Source organism: Oncorhynchus masou, chromosome 10 (genome assembly GCF_036934945.1).
Source record: "Oncorhynchus masou masou isolate Uvic2021 chromosome 10, UVic_Omas_1.1, whole genome shotgun sequence".
Classification (NCBI taxonomy): Eukaryota; Metazoa; Chordata; class Actinopteri; order Salmoniformes; family Salmonidae; genus Oncorhynchus; species Oncorhynchus masou.
Window position 1 is genome coordinate 40460297 of NC_088221.1, and position 22494 is coordinate 40482790.

The 22494-nt window shown below is 46.6% G+C and overlaps 1 protein-coding gene across 1 annotated transcript in view; it reads right to left on the bottom strand.

Moving 5' to 3' along the window:
- Positions 1-2011: 2011 nt before the first annotated feature.
- The window catches only part of LOC135547634 (Krueppel-like factor 7), a 34200-nt gene continuing 13717 nt past the window's right edge, over positions 2012-22494 (bottom strand). Inside the window, exon 3 of the mRNA XM_064976806.1 lies at positions 2012-11831. Within this exon, the coding sequence (XP_064832878.1) occupies positions 11780-11831 (52 nt within the window). The 3' untranslated portion in view covers positions 2012-11779. The remainder of the gene's footprint in view (positions 11832-22494) is intronic.

The following is a 22494-nucleotide window of genomic DNA, read 5'->3' on the forward strand; positions in this document are numbered from 1 at the left end:
GGAGAGGTGATGGTGTTGTTGGCATTATGAAGGGAGGGAGGAGCCTGGTAGGAAGGAGAGGTGATGGTGTTGTTGGCATTATGGAGTGAGGGAGAGGAGCCTGGTAGGAAGGAGAGGTGATGGTGTTGTTGGTATTATGAAGGGAGGGAGGAGCCTGGTAGGAAGGAGAGGTGATGGTGTTGTTGGCATTATAGAGGGAGGGAGGAGTCTGGTAGGAAGGAGAGGTGATGGTGTTGTTGGTATTATGAAGGGAGGGAGGAGTCTGGTAGGAAGGAGAGGTGATGGTGTTGTTGGCATTATGGAGGGAGTGAGGAGTGTGGTAGGAAGGAGAGGTGATGGTGTTGTTGGCATTATGGAGTGAGGGAGAGGAGCCTGGTAGGAAGGAGAGGTGATGGTGTTGTTGGCATTATGAAGGGAGGGAGGAGCCTGGTAGGAAGGAGAGGTGATGGTGTTGTTGGCATTATGGAGTGAGGGAGAGGAGCCTGGTAGGAAGGAGAGGTGATGGTGTTGTTGGTATTATGAAGGGAGGGAGGAGCCTGGTAGGAAGGAGAGGTGATGGTGTTGTTGGCATTATAGAGGGAGGGAGGAGTCTGGTAGGAAGGAGAGGTGATGGTGTTGTTGGTATTATGAAGGGAGGGAGGAGTCTGGTAGGAAGGAGAGGTGATGGTGTTGTTGGCATTATAGAGGGAGGAAGACTCTGGTAGGAAGGAGAGGTGATGGTGTTGTTGGCATTATGGAGTGAGGGAGAGGAGCCTGGTAGGAAGGAGAGGTGATGGTGTTGTTGGTATTATGAAGGGAGGGAGGAGTCTGGTAGGAAGGAGAGGTGATGGTGTTGTTGGCATTATAGAGGGAGGGAGGAGTCTGGTAGGAAGGAGAGGTGATGGTGTTGTTGGAATTATGGATGGAGGAGTCTGGAAGGAAGGTGAGGTGATGGTGTTGTTGGCATTATGGAGTGAGGGAGGGAGGGATGCAGAGCAGAGTTGGAGGAGTCTGGTAGGAAGGAGAGGTGATGGTGTTGTTGGGGTTATGGAGGGAGGGATGGATGGATGCAGAGGTGGAGCAGTCTGGTAGGAAGGAGATGTGATGGTGTTGTTGGCATTATGGAGGGAGGGAGTCTGGTAGGAAGGAGAGGTAATGGTGTTGCTGGCATTATGGAGGGATGGAGGGAGTGGTGGAGGAGTCTGGTAGGAAAGGGAGATGATGGTGTTGTTTGCATTATGGAGGGATGGAGGAGGGATGGAGGGAGTGGTGGAGGAGTCTGGTAGGAAGGAGAGGTGATGGTGTTGTTGGGGTTATGGAGGGAGTGAGGAGTCTGGTAGGAAGGAGAGGTGATGGTGTTGTTGGGGTTATGGAATGAGGGAGAGGAGCCTGGTAGGAAGGAGAGGTGATGGTGTTGTTGGCATTATGAAGGGAGGGAGGAGCCTGGTAGGAAGGAGAGGTGATGGTGTTGTTGGCATTATGGAGTGAGGGAGAGGAGCCTGGTAGGAAGGAGAGGTGATGGTGTTGTTGGTATTATGAAGGGAGGGAGGAGCCTGGTAGGAAGGAGAGGTGATGGTGTTGTTGGCATTATAGAGGGAGGGAGGAGTCTGGTAGGAAGGAGAGGTGATGGTGTTGTTGGTATTATGAAGGGAGGGAGGAGTCTGGTAGGAAGGAGAGGTGATGGTGTTGTTGGCATTATGGAGGGAGTGAGGAGTGTGGTAGGAAGGAGAGGTGATGGTGTTGTTGGCATTATGGAGTGAGGGAGAGGAGCCTGGTAGGAAGGAGAGGTGATGGTGTTGTTGGCATTATGAAGGGAGGGAGGAGCCTGGTAGGAAGGAGAGGTGATGGTGTTGTTGGCATTATGGAGTGAGGGAGAGGAGCCTGGTAGGAAGGAGAGGTGATGGTGTTGTTGGTATTATGAAGGGAGGGAGGAGCCTGGTAGGAAGGAGAGGTGATGGTGTTGTTGGCATTATAGAGGGAGGGAGGAGTCTGGTAGGAAGGAGAGGTGATGGTGTTGTTGGTATTATGAAGGGAGGGAGGAGTCTGGTAGGAAGGAGAGGTGATGGTGTTGTTGGCATTATAGAGGGAGGGAAGACTCTGGTAGGAAGGAGAGGTGATGGTGTTGTTGGCATTATGGAGTGAGGGAGAGGAGCCTGGTAGGAAGGAGAGGTGATGGTGTTGTTGGTATTATGAAGGGAGGGAGGAGTCTGGTAGGAAGGAGAGGTGATGGTGTTGTTGGCATTATAGAGGGAGGGAGGAGTCTGGTAGGAAGGAGAGGTGATGGTGTTGTTGGAATTATGGATGGAGGAGTCTGGAAGGAAGGTGAGGTGATGGTGTTGTTGGCATTATGGAGTGAGGGAGGGAGGGATGCAGAGCAGAGTTGGAGGAGTCTGGTAGGAAGGAGAGGTGATGGTGTTGTTGGGGTTATGGAGGGAGGGATGGATGGATGCAGAGGTGGAGCAGTCTGGTAGGAAGGAGATGTGATGGTGTTGTTGGGGTTATGGAGGGAGGGAGGAGTCTGGTAGGAAGGAGAGGTGATGGTGTTGTTGGCATTATGGAGGGAGTGAGGAGCCTGGTAGGAAGGAGAGGTGATGGTGTTGTTGGAATTATGGATGGAGGAGTCTGGAAGGAAGGTGAGGTGATGGTGTTGTTGGCATTATAGAGGGAGGGAAGACTCTGGTAGGAAGGTGAGGTGATGGTGTTGTTGGCATTATGGAGGGAGTGAGGAGCCTGGTAGGAAGGAGAGGTGATAGTGTTGTTGGCATTATAGAGGGAGGGAAGAGTCTGGTAAGAAGGAGAGGTGATGGTGTTGTTGGCATTATAGAGGGAGGGAAGAGTCTGGTAGGAAGGAGAGGTGATGGTGTTGTTGGAATTATGGATGGAGGAGTCTGGAAGGAAGGTGAGGTGATGGTGTTGTTGGCATTATAGAGGGAGGGAAGAGTCTGGTAGGAAGGAGAGGTGATGGTGTTGTTGGCATTATAGAGGGAGGGAAGAGTCTGGTAGGAAGGAGAGGTGATGGTGTTGTTGGAATTATGGATGGAGGAGTCTGGAAGGAAGGTGAGGTGATGGTGTTGTTGGCATTATAGAGGGAGGTAAGACTCTGGTAGGAAGGTGAGGTGATGGTGTTGTTGGCATTATGGAGGGAGTGAGGAGCCTGGTAGGAAGGAGAGGTGATAGTGTTGTTGGCATTATAGAGGGAGGGAAGAGTCTGGTAAGAAGGAGAGGTGATGGTGTTGTTGGAATTATGGATGGAGGAGTCTGGAAGGAAGGTGAGGTGATGGTGTTGTTGGCATTATGGAGGGATGGAGGGAGTGGTGGAGGAGTCTGGTAGGAAGGAGAGGTGATGGTGTTGTTGGCATTATGGAGGGATGGAGGAGGGATGGAGGGAGTGGTGGAGGAGTCTGGTAGGAAGTAGAGGTGATGGTGTTGTTGGCATTATGGAGTGAGGGAGGGAGGGATGGAGGGAGTGGTGGGGGAGTCTGGTAGGAAGGGGAGGTGATGGTGTTGTTGGTGTTATGGAGTGAGGGAGGGAGGGATGGAGGAGTCTGGTAGGAAGGAGAGGTGATGGTGTTGTTGGCGTTATGGAGTGAGGGAGAGGAGCCTGGTAGGAAGGAGAGGTGATGGTGTTGTTGGAATTATGGATGGAGGAGTCTGGAAGGAAGGTGAGGTGATGGTGTTGTTGGCATTATGGAGGGATGGAGGGAGTGGTGGAGGAGTCTGGTAGGAAGGAGAGGTGATGGTGTTGTTGGCATTATGGAGGGATGGAGGAGGGATGGAGGGAGTGGTGGAGGAGTCTGGTAGGAAGTAGAGGTGATGGTGTTGTTGGCATTATGGAGTGAGGGAGGGAGGGATGGAGGGAGTGGTGGGGGAGTCTGGTAGGAAGGGGAGGTGATGGTGTTGTTGGTGTTATGGAGTGAGGGAGGGAGGGATGGAGGAGTCTGGTAGGAAGGAGAGGTGATGGTGTTGTTGGTGTTATAGAGGGATGGAGGGTGTGGTGGAGGAATCTGGTAGGAAGGAGAGGTGATGGTGTTGTTGGCGTTATAGAGGGATGGAGGGAGTGGTGGAGGAGTCTGGTAGGAAGGAGAGGTGATGGTGTTGTTGGTGTTATAGGGGGATGGAGGGAGTGGTGGAGGAGTCTGGTAGGAAGGAGAGGTGATGGTGTTGTTGGCATTATGGAGTGAGGGAGGGATGGATGGAGAAGTGGAGGAGTCTGGTAGGAAGGGGAGGTGATGGTGTTGTTGGCGTTATGGAGTGAGGGAGGGATGGAGGGAGTGGTGGAGGAGTCTGGTAGGAAGGGGAGGTGATGGTGTTGTTGGCATTATGGAGTGAGGGAGGGAGTGGTGGAGGAGTCTGGTAGGAAGGGGAGGTGATGGTGTTGTTGGCATTATGGAGTGAGGGAGGGAGTGGTGGAGGAGTCTGGTAGGAAGGGGAGGTGATGGTGTTGTTGGCGTTATGGAGTGAGGGAGGGATGGAGGGAGTGGTGGAGGAGTCTGGTAGGAAGGGGAGGTGATGGTGTTGTTGATGTTATGGAGTGAGGGAGGGAGGGATGGAGGGAGTGGTGGAGGAGTCTGGTAGGAAGGAGAGGTGATGGTGTTGTTTTTATTTTTACCTTTATTTAACCAGGCAAGTCAGTTAAGAACAAATTCTGCCTGTTCAGGGGCAGAATGACAGATTTTGTACCTTGTCAGCTCGGGGATTTGAACTTGCAACCTTTCGGTTACTAGTCCAATGCTCTAACCACTAGGCTACACTGCCGCCCCAGATGGACGGAGGGATGGAGGTAGTGGTGGAGGAGTCTGGTAGGAAGGAGAGGTGAAGGTGTTGTTGGTGTTATAGAGGGATGGAGGTAGTGGTGGAGGAGTCTGGTAGGAAGGAGAGGTGATGGTGTTGTTGGCATTATGGAGTGAGGGAGGGAGTGGTGGAGGAGTCTGGTAGGAAGGAGAGGTGATGGTGTTGGCATTATGGAGGGATGGAGGGAGTGGTGGAGGAGTCTGGTAGGAAGGAGAGGTGATGGTGTTGTTGGTGTTATAGAGGGATGGAGGGAGTGGTGGAGGAGTCTGGTAGGAAGGAGAGGTGATGGTGTTGTTGGCATTATGGAGTGAGGGAGGGATGGATGGAGAAGTGGAGGAGTCTGGTAGGAAGGAGAAGTGATTGTGTTGTTGGCATTATGGGGCCCCTGCAGAAGGAATGAATGACAGAGAGGTGACAATAGGAAAGGTGTTCCACTGTCAGACTGACCAGGTGTAGAGGCTGGACTGGGACTAGACTACCACGTGGAGGCTCAGATGTACTGTTGACAGTCTGAGAAAAGCCTTGGGGTTTATCTCTGCTCTCAGACTGAGGTGTGTTGTTGGCTGGGTGGGTGGTCCCATAGAAATAGAATGACTTGACTTGAATAGGGATGTCCGTTCTCGTAATTGTATTTCTATTGCTGGCCCTTTGACTGAGTTGCACATCCTGGTGCTGTCTCTCTAACCACGACTCTCCACTTGACAGAGGGTGAAGAGAACTCTAGATTCTAGAATTGGGAATACAATAGAACTCTAGATTCTAGAATTGGGAATACAATAGAACTCTAGAGTACTCTGCACTAGATACTAGCAAGTCTGAGGGGACAAAACATCTCAGGGGGACTAAGTCCCACAGGGTCTATTCCTCTATCTATGTACTGTTCAGAGTATGATGCCTGGGCCCCAGAGTTGGATGGAGTAGGATTGGGGTTGAAGAGAAAGTGGGGATGAGGTGGAGGGATAAAGAAAGACACAGGGGGTGGGAGATTTGTCAATCCCTTATATACTGACACATTAAATATGGACAAACACAGCAGATACAGACTCACTCCCTGATGCAGGTGCACCCACAAGAACCATGAGTTCAGGAAGAAAGTAGTCACCTGTTGAAAGTAGGACGTCGCCTTCCTTTAAAAAGTAGACAGTAATGAACATGCCCAGTTGATATTGCCCATTTGATGACAGCGGAGAGTCCATAATATAGTAGTTACCCATCAGTTTGATTGGCTAATATCTAAAAAGAAACCATCTAATTGGTCTCCTCCCAATTGGTTCTTGTGGTTAAGTGTATCAGGAAGTGTCACAATATGTTAAGTGGATATTTGACATTTGAGTGTTCCAACAGACTAAACTAGCAGTAAGTCAATAGGTACACTATGGAGTGTGCACAGTAAGTCATGAGTGTTCCAACAGACTAAACTAGCAGTAAGTCAATAGGTACACTATGGAGTGTGCACAGTAAGTCATGAGTGTTCCAACAGACTAAACTAGCAGTAAGTCAATAGGTACACTATGGAGTGTGCACAGTAAGTCATGAGTGTTCCAACAGACTAAACTAGCAGTAAGTCAATAGGTACACTATGGAGTGTGCACAGTAAGTCATGAGTGTTCCAACAGACTAAACTAGCAGTAAGTCAATAGGTACACTATGGAGTGTGCACAGTAAGTCATGAGTGTTCCAACAGACTAAACTAGCAGTAAGTCAATAGGTACACTATGGAGTGTGCACAGTAAGTCATGAGTGTTCCAACAGACTAAACTAGCAGTAAGTCAATAGGTACACTATGGAGTGTGCACAGTAAGTCATGAGTGTTCCAACAGACTAAACTAGCAGTAAGTCAATAGGTACACTATGGAGTGTGCACAGTAAGTCATGAGTGTTCCAACAGACTAAACTAGCAGTAAGTCAATAGGTACACTATGGAGTGTGCACAGTAAGTCATGAGTGTTCCAACAGACTAAACTAGCAGTAAGTCAATAGGTACACTATGGAGTGTGCACAGTAAGTCATGAGTGTTCCAACAGACTAAACTAGCAGTAAGTCAATAGGTACACTATGGAGTGTGCACAGTAAGTCATGAGTGTTCCAACAGACTAAACTAGCAGTAAGTCAATAGGTACACTATGGAGTGTGCACAGTAAGTCATGAGTGTTCCAACAGACTAAACTAGCAGTAAGTCAATAGGTACACTATGGAGTGTGCACAGTAAGTCATGAGTGTTCCAACAGACTAAACTAGCAGTAAGTCAATAGGTACACTATGGAGTGTGCACAGTAAGTCATGAGTGTTCCAACAGACTAAACTAGCAGTAAGTCAATAGGTACACTATGGAGTGTGCACAGTAAGTCAATGTAGTGCAATGGTTGGGAATCTACAAGAACAGGAACATTAAAAGATTGTGTGAGGTATGTGTTTAAACGCTGAAGCACTGTTGCCTACTAGTGAACAAAACCCCCGTTAAGTTTGTTGTTACCCTTTGTGAAGTCACTGAGTGGGAGAACTATTACTAGATGTCTCTACAAAGCTGCCAGAAGCCTCACCAAAGCGACCACCCTACCTCATGGGGACCGAATGTGTGAGGCTTCAAGTTTGGAGAACGCTGAAGCTAGGTAGGTGTATGACACCATCGTTCTCGGGATGGTTTTCCAAACGTTTAACCTAACATAGACTTGGTGTTCCACCTCAGACATGACCGTTTGAAATATTACACTCCACTGTACTAAGCTATGGGAAACTAAGTCTACATTAGAATTGGTAGGGTGCTAGTTAAGTCGCCCTTGAATTGGGCACCCTAAAGAGACTACACAACCATATTTTACAACCATGAACGGACAATGAGTTCAGCCACACTGAACATCAAACAAGATTGCAATGCAGGAAGAAGTTGGGTCAGGGTTGGGGAGGGGGGACAATAATGGTGGAATTGTAGTGGACAGTAAAACAATTTAATTCTCTCTCCCTCTCTATTTTCATTCACAGCAATTTACTAAAATCTTTGGGTGGAAGCGTATAGGTGTGTATCCAGCGTTCCTGCAGTTGATTGTGCATGGATCACTACTGTGGGGTTGTAGAGAGAGAGAGAGAGGGAGGGAGGGAGAGAGGGAGAGAGAGGGAGAGAGAGGGAGAGAGAGAGAGAGAGAGAGAGAGAGAGAGAGATTCATCAAAATCTCATTTCAAATCGCTAATCCATGAGATAAAAAGCAGGGCTAATTTCATTATCATTTGGTTAATCCCGGGGATAAACAATTTTTCTCTTTGTCAAAAAAATATCTCTTCAACTTCAATAACTTTCTGGCTTTACGATAAGCTGCTGCTAATGTACTCTTGTTTTCTCTGTGGCAGATTGCCCACTGGGTTCGTAACAGTACTGTGGACCGTAGAAATGAAACCATTTTGGCTCGTGGTCCCTTATGTTTTTTCCCCCTAGACCTCTGTTTCCCTGTGACCAAATGCCTTTCTCATTAGTGGAGTGCGACTGGAGAGACTAGAGGAGCCTCCACAGAGCAGCCTGCAGCGCTAATGCTAATCAGAGCTGTGGGATACTAGCGCCCAGGAAACTACATAGGAGCATCTCCATGGCAGCAAGCAGTGTTTTAACAGGCGAGGGAAAGGGGAAGAGGGCTAGCTAGCTACTTCTGGTGGGAATGCCACAGGACAGAAATAGAATAGGACTTTTCATTTGAAGTGGGGTTTGAGATCTGTCAGTGTGTACGCAAGGGGACTAACGTTGGGCTAATTTGGATATATTTAAACTGTGTGCTGCTATCTTTTTAGCATGTAGGCCTGTTACGGGCTAAATGACCATGACTGCTGTATCCATTTCCTGTTTACTGTATCCAGGCTGTCCTGCAGCGGGTGCTGTAGAAAATTCTCCAACCAGAAGTGAACATCTGATAGAACATAAGAGTGTTTTAAGAGTTTTCATTTGCTGAACCAATTGGAGGGGCCATTGAAGTGCATGACGTATGGTTTGATTTTTACTAGTTGTTTTTTTAATTGTTCTGCTCTGTGATCCCAAATGAACGTGATTTGAGTGGTTTGAAGAGAAAATAAAACTTCAGAAACAAAAACAAAACAAAAGCAATATTGTCAGCCATTGCTAGATAGATTGAAAGCTCTGTTAAAGTGAATGGATCAACCAACACACAGTACAATCCCAGTCTCCCACACTGTTAGTTTGGCCACCAGTCTACTGGTAGTATTTTTTCTCACAACGCAAATTAAATTCACAATGTTTCCAACGGATGTGCCGTGTTATAGCTTGCATTGGGACACACACAGACATCCCATCGCCTATCCTGCACAAAGTGCCACAAACAAACCCTACATGATTGTACATAGAAGGGGGGGGGGTTGTTCAAAACCCGCACCCCTGCATTTCTTACATTTCGGCATGACCTTGCATCATCCACCATGGCAACGAAAATAATAATTGTAGCGTTAAAACCACAACAAAACAACAAGGAAGAAGTTCCAACTAAAAAGTGGAATCAAAACACAAAGATCATCTCAATCTCTTGTTTTACATCGTCTTGTTGTCGAGAGACTTGTCTTGTTTTACATCGTCTTGTTGTCGAGAGACTTGTCTTGTTTTACATCGTCTTGTTGTCGAGAGACTTGTCTTGTTTTACATCGTCTTGTTGTCGAGAGACTGGTCTTGTTTTACATCGTCTTGTTGTCGAGAGACTGGTCTTGTTTTGTGTTTGTAGAGAAAGCTGCCGCGGTGGTGCTAAGAGGCCTAGTATGGAGACGGTTGGCTTCCCAGATGCCGCTGTGTTCTATGCCAGACCCGGCCCGTGGCTCGAGGGCAGTTCTGCGCTGGAGGTTTTTGGTATCGATTGTTCTGAGCTCCACCGGCCCCCATGAGGGCAGTTCTGGGATCGTCTAGGAGAGTCTGGCAAGGCTGAAACATACACATTACTATAGAGACAGTAATCTATTCGGATACAGCAGCCATTACAACTGACGTGAGGAGGCCAGGGTTTATGTGAGAGGGGAAGTTCGTGGGTACAGTAATAGTGACAGTGGTATTGGTATTAATGCCCTGATTGCAAGGCTATGTAAGACTTCATAGACCTGGGGCAGAGGAATCTGGTCCCATGCTGTTGAAGCTGATTGTTAACATACAGAGACTGAGATTGTTTGAACATGAGAATGAGCTCGTTTTCTCACTTCAAAGCCGTTACCTCCAGCGGAATCAGATCTTCATCTACAAAACAACAATTGCTAAAAATCCTACTGTGAAAAATTTGGAGCAGAACAAATGATTCCGGGAAGCGATCCGAGTGTGAGAAGCTGCCATGCAGTGTTTTGCTTTCCAAGTCTGTTCATTAACTCAATCCTATATTTTCCTTATCTCAAAGTGGAGCCATGAGCAAACTGCTCTGTGTGTTGGTGTGTCTACGTGCCTGTACGGTGTGAGAGAGACGGAATCGGGTTTTTGTGTAGTATTTTTTTGAGTGTTTTTTATTTGTATTATTTTTTCAGTTTTTTGTTGTTGTACTGTATGAAAAAAAGCACAGATAACATTGAAAAAGTCAGTGCGGACAATGGATACGAAACAGGCAAGTCCCTCTGGGATGATGAGGCCATGTTGTCCTTTCTAATACCCAGATTCATGTCCAGTAGCCTATCAGGTCCCTAGTCTCCCAAATAGGGGATGTGGTCACAGCAGACCAGCCTCCCAGGCCCCTCCATACTGGAGGAGATTTCCTATGGGAGATGGTGGAGTTCCACAATCCACACAAACAAAGCAAACATTTTCTGTTCTGTTCTGGTCCTGGCTTGGTGATGAAGCCTCGAAGGTCCCGCCAAGGTTTGTTTTCAGTTGGAGAAAAACACAGAGTGGAAAACAGACTGCCTTTCCTTTAATATCAGGCCAACAATACAAATCCTTTTTCTTTCAGCGTTCATGTGATTTCTTTTTAGTTTTTCCATCTTCTTAGCTATCAGTGCTAGATAGCGGCTACTGAGTTTAGCCTGTGCATACGGGTCGGGGTAAGTTCATTCGTTGTTCCTCCCTTGAATGAGCACATTGTTCTTCGTTTGTACATAAACTGTTTTAGTTTTTTTCCTTCAGTGAATTTTTAAGACATTTCAGAGAAAACAGACCTTTATTCTTAATAATAATAATTAATTGTCTTTAAAAAACAAAGGCAAGAAAGTGTCGCTGCGCATTTGTTAGATGTTGCCTGTGAGGCGGCAGGAGTGAAGGTGAGAGAGAAGAGCAGAGCGCCTCCTACAGGAGAGCCTGAGAAGTCCGCATCAGGGTCACAGAGCTCACTCTCTGAAGTGTCAGACCCTCCTCCCACAGACAGGGGGCGACACTGACGGATTGGCCACTAGTTCCATTGGTCTCTCTCTTCTCGCTATTCTGGCATTGTTGTTATTTCACACGGCTTGGTGAGGGTAGAGACACCCCTAAAACATTGTGATAGGATTGGGAAAAAGCAGAATAAAATGGACAATAGTTGCTGTTGGGTTGGGATGCCCATCGTTGCTTCTGCAAGTCACTGACGATTGGCGTGTCAAAGTTTAGCAGTTTATTCTGGGTGAACCATCTCCTTTCCCAAGACGCTCTATAGTTTAAATGTACACAAAATAAACAGTAGAGTGTAAATGGGTCGTAACTGGATCAGCGTATTGGTTTGGCAGTGTCTGAGTTACCAGGCTTGGATCAGACCAAGGCTAATCAGAGGATGCAATACAAGAGAGATGTGTGAATCACGAAGTGTGAATTAAAAAACAACAACAAGCTCCTCCTCCTCTTTCCCTCCATCACTCCATCTGTCCTCGCTGACCATGGGTCCATCCTGGGTCGTGGCCTACATCCGTCCAGCGTGTCACCCCCCATGCTATGCTTCTAGTGTCAGGTCTCAGGTTGCAGGGGCAGCCTCGGGATGGTGAGAGCTGGAGCTGGTGTGTGGTTCGTCTTCCCTCCTGCCTACTTCTTCTTCTCTCCTAACTCCCTTCTCTCGCTCTTCTTCCCCGCTCTCCTCCTCCCTCTCTCTTAGATGTGCCTCTTCATGTGCAGCGCCAAGTGATCGGACCTGGAGAAACACCTGGAGAGAAGTGAAAGAAAGACAGAAGAGGTTTGTTAGTGGGGGAAGTCAAACTCTATGTTACTCAATAACAGTAGGTAAACATGGTTACGCATTCAGGGAGGTAATCGAGAGGCTTAAAATGTCTGTGTCTTTAGTTCGATGGATTCTCAGATTCTAAACTGTACATCCAGATGTTCGCTGGATAACTGTTGAGGTTTAAATGGATATTCAGATAATCTGGGTAGAAATCAAGTGACATTTTACGACAGACACTGCTCTCCAGCTGCTGGTACATTTACATTGTGGACATGTTAGTCATTTAGCAGACGCTCTTATCCAGAGCGACTTCCAGTGAGTGAATACATTTTCATACTATTTTCGAAACTGGTATCCCGTGGGAATGGAATCCATAACTCTGGCGTTGCAGGCGCCACGCTCTGCCAGCGGAGCACAATGACAAACCCTGACAAAGATGCAAATGAAACAGAAAGAAAAGTGTTTAATAATCAGTGTTGAGGGAGTCTAAATGAGCAGCTGGTGAGAAAACAAAGAGCCGTGTAACACGTGTACAGATGGGAGTGAAGACTTTCAAGGACAAAAAAAACATTTGCCTCTTAATAATAAATTACATCTTGCTTAATTTTTATCACCTAAGTGTTAGTCAAAATGAGGACATGCCAATTCAGCAACAGGATTGCTCGTTCTCTTCTGTTTGTTAAAGAGCATGTGTGGTAATTCTCCACAACGCAGCCACAAATCAAGGTTCGCGGTTCTGCGATTTATACCACAGCTGGAGGTGAAATACTATCGCAGAAACCCCTTATTAGTTAGAGTCATGACATGTGAACAGGCGTGGAGGGGGGGGGCAACGGCCCATAGGCCTGTTTCGATGCTAATCGATTAAGCTCACTGGATACTGCTACTGGGGGGAGTGATAAATAACAGCAAACAGGGAGAATATGTACTTTACTGTCAAGGGCTGTAAGGGTAGATGATCCTATTACACTCATGCAAAGCAATAAAATGAATCACAACTGAAATGAGTAAAGCAAGCTCGAAAACAAAATGTGGGAGAGAGAAATGAGGAATTAAAAATTCAATTTGCCCACGGCTGTATCCATTATTAATTTGTCCAAAGACAGCTCTGCAATTTAAATCCAGAAGAGGTTTCTCTCTATCCAGACAGCTATGATGGGCTATTTCTCCAGCTAGCTGTGGTGTGTATGGTGGTGGAAGAACGCTGTCTCTCTCTCGCAGTCACTCTCTCGCTCGCAGTCGCTCTCTCGCAGTCTCTCTCTCTCTCGCAGTCCCTCTCTCGCTCGCAGTCCCTCTCTCGCTCGCCGTCCCTGTCTCGCTCGCCGCCCCTCTCTCGCTCGCCTTCGCTCTCTCGCAGTCTCTCTCTCTCTCTCTCTGTCTCTCGCTCGCTGTCTCTCTGTCTCTCTCTTGCAGTCTCTCTCTCTCTCTCTCTCTCAGTCTCTCTCTCTCTCTCTCTCTCTCTCTCTCTCTCTCTCTCTCTCTCTCTCTCTCAATTCAATTTGCTTTATTGGCATGACGTAATAATGTACATATTGTCAAAGCTTATTTTGGATTTTTACAATATAAAAAATAAATAAAAATTGGAATCAAATTGTCAATGGGACAACAGTAACAACAATAACCAAGCGTCAAAATAACCAGACATTCAACAATAACAATAAGCATACAGTAGAGGACATGTGCAGGTTGATTGGTCTGTCAGACACTGTCCCTCATCTTATGGCAGGCAGCAATGTAGTGCGCTGCCAACCTACAGCTCTCTGCATCCTCCCCCAACAGGACGGGTAGCCTATCCTCATCAGAGAGGTCTTTGAAACCTTGAATAAGGGTTTCAAATTTGGGAAAATGACACTCTCTAATTGTTTTATATTTTTGACATTTAGTCAGGAAATGCAGCTCCGTCTCAGGTTCTACTGTTGTGCAGTGGTTGCACAGCCTTTCCTCTACAGGGAGCCAGGTTTTCCTGTCTACCCTTCTCAATGGCAAGGCTGTGCTCACTGAGCCTGTACTTTGTCAAGGTTTTTCTAAGGTGTTGATCAGTAACCATGGTCAAATATTTAGCCACAGTGTACTGTCGATTTAGGGCCAGATAGCAATGCATTTTGCTGTGTGTTTGTGTTTGTGCTTGTGTTTCCCAATAAGCAATATAGTTTTGTTTTGACTGTGTTGTAATTTGGTTTATCCTGATTGATTGGATGTTCTGGTACTGAGGCTTCAGTGTGTTAGTAGAACAGGTTTGTGAACTCAGGACCAGCTGGATGGGGGGACTCTTTTCTTTGCTCAGCTCTTGGCATTGCAGGGCTTGGTAATGATATGAGAGGGGGTCACTGTATTTTAGATGTTTCCAAAACTTAATTGCTCTTTTGTTAGTTTTTATTATTCATGGATATTGGCCTAATTCTGCCCTGCATGCATTGTTTGTAGTTTTCCTCTGGTCATGTAGGAGAATCTTACAGAACTCTGCATGCAGGGTTTCAATGAGGTGTTTGTCCCATTTGATGAAATCTTGTTTTGCAAGTGGACCCCACACCTCGCTGCCATAAAGTGCAATTGGTTCAATGACATATTCAATTAGTTTTAGCCAAATTTTAATAGGTATTTCAATTTGAATTGGATTTTTAATGGTGTAGAATGCCCTGCGTGCTTTCTCTCTCAGCCCAGTCACTGCCTCATTTAGGTGTCCAGTTGAGCTTATTTTTACACCAAAGTAATTGTAGTGTGTGCAGTACTCTATATATTTTCTACCAATTGAGAACTTTGGTCTAATTCCCTGAGATCTGGATCTTCTCTGGAAAATCATTATTTTAGTCTTTTTGGGATTTACTGCCAGGGCCCAGGTCTGACAGTACTGTTCCCCTCTTCCTCTCTCTCTCTCTCTCTCTCTCTCTCTCTCTCTCTCTCTCTCTCTCTTGCAGTCCCTTTCTCTCTCTCAGTCTCTCTCTCTCTTGCAGTCCCTCTCTCTCTCTCGCAGTCCCTCTCTCTCTCTTGCAGTCTCTCTCTCTCTGTCTCTCTCGCTCTCTCTCGCAGTCCCTCTCTCTCTCGCTGTCTCTCTCTCTCTCTTGCAGTCTCTCTCTCTCTCTTGCAGTCTCTCACTCTCTCTTGCAGTCTCTCTCTCAAGCAAGCCCTCTCTCTCTCGCAGTCTCTCTCTCTCAGTCTCACTCTCTCTCTAATGCAGTCTCTCTCTCAGTCTCTCTCTCTCAGTCTCTCTCTCTCAGTCTCTCTCTCTCTCTCTCTCGCAGTCCCTCTCTCTCGCAGTTTCTCTCTCTCTCGCAGTCTCTCTCTCTCGCCGCCTCTCTCTCTCGCAGCCTCTCTCTCTCTCTCTCTCTCTCAGCAGTCTCTCTCTCTCTCTGTCTCTCTCTCTCGCAGCCTCTCTCTCTCGCAGCCTCTCTCTCTCTCTCTCTCGCAGTCTCTCTCTCTCGCAGCCTCTCTCTCTCGCAGCCTCTCTCTCTCGCAGCCTCTCTCTCTCGCAGCCTCTCTCTCTCGCAGTCTCTCTCTCTCGCAGCCTCTCTCTCTCTCGCAGCCTCTCTCTCTCGCAGCCTCTCTCTCTCTCAGAGCTGGTTGCTATTCAAGACTTCAATACTTTTCTCTTTAATTTAATGTATTCTCTTTCTCTCCCTTTCTCTCTCTCTCCTTCCATCACCTCTTCCCTTTGAACTGACCATGTTGTACTTGTCTGGTGTGACTGCTAGAGGGCCAGTGGGGGCTGAGTAAGGTCCGCTGGCTGGACAGATGGCCCTCCAAGTCACTGTCAGGGCTGCCACACCAGCTGGTACGCCCCCCGTCCGTCCCCCCTGTACCCCTCTACCTCGCCCTGCAGGGGGTCCCAGCTTGATTAGGCAGAATTAATGACGTTCCTGTGTGTGTATGGATGACAGAGGGACTCAGAGCTCAATACACTGGCTGTATGTACTGTTCAACATTCTCCCATTCTGATGGTAATGTGGTAACACAGCAGTGAGTTCCTCCTGGCCCAGCCAGCCAGGCGTTCCCTAAGGTGCCTGAACAGGCTGCCTCGCAGAGGGGAGATCAACGCGCCTGTTTCATAGTTGCCGCGTCACTCACAAGACGCTTCAAAGGCCTAGCAGAAGACAGGGTTGAGTTAACCTATGTGCCAGCCTGCATCCCAAATGGCACCCCATTCCCCTTATAGTGCACTACTTTTGACCAGTGCTCTGGTCAAAAGTAGTGCACTATCTAGGGGCTAGGATGCCATTTGGGAAGCAGAGCCAGTCTACTGTTTGTTTAGCTTGGAGCTTCACCTCAGACAGCTGACTGACAGACGAGATGTATCATTACCATCTATATTTATCTATTCCATGGACAGATGTATCTATTCCATGTATCATTACCATCTATATGTATCTAATGTATCATTACCATCTATCTATTATGTATCTATTCATCTATATTTATCTATTCCACATAGTATCATTACCATCTATATGTATCTATTCCATGTATCATTACCATCTATATTTATCTATTCCATGTATCATTACCATCTATATTTATCTATTCCATGTATCATTACCATCTATATTTATCTATTCCATGTATCATTACCATCTATATTTATCTATTCCATGTATCATTACCATCTATATTTATCTATTCCATGTATCATTACCATCTATATACCATCTATATTTATCTATTCCATGTATCATTACCATCTATATTTATCTATTCCATGTATCATTACCATCTATATTTATCTATTCATCTATATTTATCTATTAGTATCATTACCATCTATATTTATTTATTCCATGTATCATTACCATCTATATTTATCTATTCCATGTATCATTACCATCTATATTTATCTATTCCATGTATCATTACCATCTATATTTATCTATTCCATGTATCATTACCATCTATATTTATCTATTCCATGTATCATTACCATCTATATTTATCTATTCCATGTATCATTACCATCTATATTTATCTATTCCATGTATCATTACCATCTATATTTATCTATTCCATGTATCATTACCATCTATATTTATCTATTCCATGTATCATTACCATCTATATTTATCTATTCCATGTATCATTACCATCTATATTTATCTATTCCATGTATCATTACCATCTATATTTATCTATTCCATGTATCATTACCATCTATATTTATCTATTCCATGTATCATTACCATTCATTTAGCAGTGGCCACAATCTGTTTCAGAGGACAACATCAACAAGGAAATAATTTTAATGTGCTTTTAAGATGAGAGCTTCATCCATCACAAAGGCTTCACAGTCATTATGGGATATTGTGTGTAGATTGACGAGGGAAAAATCCAATTGAATCCATTTTAGAATAAGGCTGTACGGTAAAAAGAAAGATGGAAAAAGTCAAGTGGTCTGAATAATTTCCTGTATAGTGAATTTATTCAGGGCCCATAGGGCTCTGGTCAAAAGTAGTGCACTATATAGAGAATAGGGTGCCATTTGGGATGCTACCACTGTCATCTTATTCACACTCAGTGTTTTGGCAGCCATTTTACAGCCGTTTCCCAGTGTGAGTGAAATACTACTAAGTGAAATACTACTAAGACATAATCAGCAGATGAGTTATAGGTAGTGATCCAGCCAGCTCCACTCTGGGTGTTCTTTATCGCACACCTACTGCAATGCTGTTCCTCACATTGCCTTCCTTCCTTTCATTTATCTTCTATTCATCTCTGTGACAGAAAGATGTGCATGGGAGTATTTGCATGTGTGTATATAGCAGGGATCATCAACTAGATTCAGCCACGGGACTATTTATACCTTGAGCGGATTGTCAGGGGACCGGAAACATCATTACAAATGTTTTTAACCAGGTAAGTTGAACACATTCTCATTTACAGCAACAATCTGGGGAATAGTTACGGGGAGATGAATGAGCCAATTGGAATCTGGGGATGATTAGGTGGCCATAATGGTATGAGGGCCGGATTGGGAATTTATCCAGGACACCGGGGTTAACACCCCTACTCTTACAATAAGTGCCATGGGATCTTTAGTGACCACAGAGAGTCAGAATAGCTGTTTAATGTCCAATCCAAAAGACAGTACTCTACTCAGGGTAATGTCTCCAATCACTGCCCTGGGGCATTGGGATTCTTTTTTTAAATGTTATTTTTTTAGACCAGAGGAAAGAGTGCCTCCTACTGGCCCTCCAACACTACTTTCAGTAGCATCTGGTCTCCCATCCAGGACCAACCAGGACCAACCCTGCTTGGCTTTAGAGGCCAGCAGTGGGATGCAGGGTGGTATGCTGGCAGCTTCCTACTATTATCACCTGACAGTTTATCAATCACAGCCCCATGCTAATGTACCCTCTCTGTCAGACACACCCAAACCCACACAAGCCCAAACAGATGTAGAATATTTGACAAAAAAAAAACCCACAATAATTTCAAACCATGCTAACATTTGTATACGATCACATACTGTTACAGTATCTCTCTATACGTGGGAACAGATTGACAACATTCTCATTTGATTTCCTGGTGTTTTAACGGTCTTTGATGTCCAGATTTGGGGGGGCAAATAAAATCACTTGAGGGCCAATTTAGTCCGGTTGGCCATCAGTTGGGTAACCCTGGTATATACACTGCTCAAAAAAATAAAGGGAACACTTAAACAACACAATGTAACTCCAAGTCAATCACACTTCTGTGAAATTAAACTGTCCACTTAGGAAGCAACACTGATTGACAATACATGTCATATGCTGTTGTGCAAATGGAATAGACAGCAGATGTAATTATAGGCAATTAGCAAGACACCCCCAATAAAGGAGTGGTTCTGCAGGTGGGGACCACAGACCACTTCTCAATTCCTATGCTTCCTGGCTGATGTTTTGGTCACTTTTGAATGCTGGCAGTGCTTTCACTCTAGTGGTAGCATGAGACGGAGTCTACAACCCACACAAGTAGCTCAGGTAGTGCAGCTCATCCAGGATGGGACATCAATGCGAGCTGTGGCCAGAAGGTTTGCTGTGTCTGTCAGCGTAGTGTCCAGAGCATGGAGGCGCTACCAGGAGACAGGCCAGTACATCAGGAGATGTGGAGGAGGCCGTAGAAGGGCAACAACCCAGCAGCAGGACCGCTACCTCTGCCTTTGTGCAAGGAGGAGCAGGAGGAGCACTGCCAGAGCCCTGCAAAATGACCTCCAGCAGGCCACAAATGTGCATGTGTCTGCTCAAATGGTCAGAAACAGACTCCATGAGGGTGGTATGAGGGCCTGACGTCCACAGGTGGGGGTTGTGCTTACAGCCCAACACCGTGCAGGATGTTTGGCATTTGCCAGAGAACACCAAGATTGGCAAATTCGCCACTGGCGCCCTGTGCTCTTCACAGATGAAAGCAGGTTCACACTGAGCACGTGACAGAGTCTGGAGACGCCGTAGAGAACGTTCTGGTTCTGCTGCCTGCAACATCCTCCAGCATGACCGGTTTGGCGGTGGGTCATTCATGGTGTGGGGTGGCATTTCTTTGGGGGGCCGCACAGCCCTCCATGTGCTCGCCAGAGGTAGCCTGACTGCCATTAGGTACCGAGATGAGATCCTCAGACCCCTTGTGAGACCATATACTGGTGCGGTTGGCCCTGGGTTCCTCCTAATGCAAGACAATGCTAGACCTCATGTGGCTGGAGTGTGTCAGCAGTTCCTGTAAGAGGAAGGCATTGATGCTATGGACTGGCCCGTCCGTTCCCCAGACCTGAATCCAATTGAGCACATCTGGGACATCATGTCTTGCTCCATCCACCAACGCCACGTTGCACCACAGACTGTCCAGGAGTTGGCGGATGCTTTAGTCCAGGTCTGGGAGGAGATCCCTCAGGAGACCATCCGCCACCTCATCAGGAGCATGCCCAGGCGTTGTAGGGAGGTCATACAGGCACGTGGAGACCACACACACACTACTGAGCCTCATTTTGACTTGTTTTAAGGACATTACATCAAAGTTGGATCAGCCTGTAGTGTGGTTTTCCACTTTAATTTTGAGTGTGACTCCAAATCCAGACCTCCATGGGTTGATACATTTGATTTCCATTGATAATTTGTGTGTGATTTTGTTGTCAGCACATTCAACTATGAAAAGAAAAAAGTATTTAATAAAAATATTTCATTCATTCAGATCTAGGATGTGTTATTTTAGTGTTCCCTTTATTTTTTGGAGCGGTGTAGTATGTGTGTGTGTCAGCAGAACATGCAGGGATTTAGGAGGGGGTTAGGTTCAAACCTAAACTAGAGGGACTGGGGGGGGGGGTCCACTTAGAGTCCCCTAAGAGGCACGTTAGAGAAAGAGAGAGAGTCTGAGTGTCTCAACTAGTTGGCTGGATGGTTTAGCTCACATCCAAGTCCTGGAGGCTGTGTGTGTGTATCTAAAGCTGGCCTGGCGTCTGGACTTGTCAATTCCCGTAACTGTAGCAGGCCTGCTACAAATAGCCCCATTGTAAGCCAACAGCCAACATATATGCTGGTAATGAGTGTGTGAACATGGATTTGATTATGCACTCCCCCGAGTTGAAGGCTAGAGGTGGCTGTGGTGTATTATACACAGTGGCTAAGGCTGGTCTAGGATAATGTGTGTGTGTGTGTGTGGAGGGAGGGAGGGAGGGAGATGGTGGATTTTGGAAAGTGGTCCCCTTCTGGAGGGGGATAGAGAGGGAGCTGGGTAAATTGTGGTTCCACCTGGAGCCATCAGCTTGTGCCTTGGCCCCAGTGTGTAAGTGTTGCCTGTGTGTAAAGACAGGGTCTGCCTCCCAAATGTTACCATCTCCTGGTATTCCCTATAGGCTCTGGTCAAAAGTAGTGCACTATTGTAGGGAATAGGGTGCCTTTTGGGACACAGACAGGTTGACTGCTTCCTGCTATTATCACCTGACAGCTTATCAATCACAGACCCACACTAATGCAAATGTGCCCTCTCTGTCAGACACACGCACGCACGCACACACACACGCAGGCACGCAGACACACACACACACACACGCGCGCGCGCGCACACGCACGCACACACGCACGCACGCAGGCACGCAGACACACACACACACAAAGACAAAGGGCTTCCTTTGTGTATCCAGCAGAACAGAGGGGTCTGATGAGTGTCACTGTGTCTGTGGGTGTGTGAACGGTGTGTGTATGAGTGTGTGAACAGTGTGTATGGGTGTGTGAACGGGTGTATGAACGGGTGTGTGTATGAGTGTGTGAACATTGTGTATGAGTGTGTGAACGGTGTGTGTGGGAGTGTGTGAACGGTGTGTGTAGGAGTGTGCGAATGGTGTGTTTATGAGTGTGTGAACAGTGTGTGTATGGGTGTGTGAACAGGTGTGTGAACGGTGTGTGTATGAGTGTGTGAACAGTGTGTATGGGTGTGTGAACGGGTGTATGAACGGGTGTGTGTATGAGTGTGTGAACAGTGTGTGTATGAGTGTATGAACAGTGTGTATGGGTGTGTGAACGGGTGTGTGAACGGGTGTGTGTATGAGTGTATGACCAGTGTGCATGGGTGTGTGAACGGGTGTTTGAACAGGTGTGTGTATGAGTGTGTGAACAGATGTGTGAACGCGTGTGTGAACGGGTGTGTGAACAGTGTATGTATGAGTGTGTGAACGGTGTGTGAACGTGTGTGTGTATGAGTGTGTGAACGAGTGTGTGTATGAGTGTGTGAACAGTGTGTATGAGTGTGTGAACGGTGTGTGTTGGAGTGTGTGAACGGTGTGTGTAGGAGTGTGCGAATGGTGTGTTTATGAGTGTGTGAACAGTGTGTGAACGGGTGTGTTTATGAGTGTGTGAACGGGTGTGTGTATGAGTGTGTGAACGGGTGTGTTTATGAGTGTGTGAACGGGTGTGTGTATGAGTGTGTGAACGGGTGTGTTTATGAGTGTGTGAACGGGTGTGTGTATGAGTGTGTGAACGGGTGTGTGTATGAGTGTGTGAACGGGTGTGTTTATGAGTGTATGAACGGGTGTGTGTATGAGTGTGTGTATGAGTGTGTGAACGGGTGTGTGTATGAGTGTGTGAACGGGTGTGTGTATGAGTGTGTGAACGGGTGTGTGTATGCCTGTGTGAATGGGTGTGTGTATGAGTGTGTGAACAGTGTGTGAACGTGTGTGTGAACGGGTGTGTGTATGAGTGTGTGAACGGGTGTGTGTATGAGTGTGTGAACGGTGTGTTTATGAGTGTGTGAACAGTGTGTGTATGTATGAGTGTGTGAGGAGAGAGTGTCTGCTTGCCCAATCTGGTTCGTGTTTGGTCGCTCTCTCTCCTTAGTTCTTTGTTTTTTCTGTTACATAACCATCTCACTGTTTTTCACTTGTGCTTTTACTGATAGTGTCAGCATGCAGCCCTGCCAGTGCCATCAGCAGGGGAAGCAGGAGAGACCAGCGTGTGAGAACGGCCTATTCTCAGGGTAACATTGGACTGGCCTGTGACTGAGTTATTCAGCAGACTGGAGCAGAGCCTGTGTTAACTGCCAGGGACGCAGTCTGTAGAGTGCTGCTATGCACATGATGAGGACAGAGAGGGAGACAGAGGAAGACAGAGAGGGAAACGGAGACAGAGTGGGAGACAGAGGAAGACAGAGAGGGAGACAGAGGAAGACAGAGAGGGAAACGGAGACAGAGGAAGACAGAGAG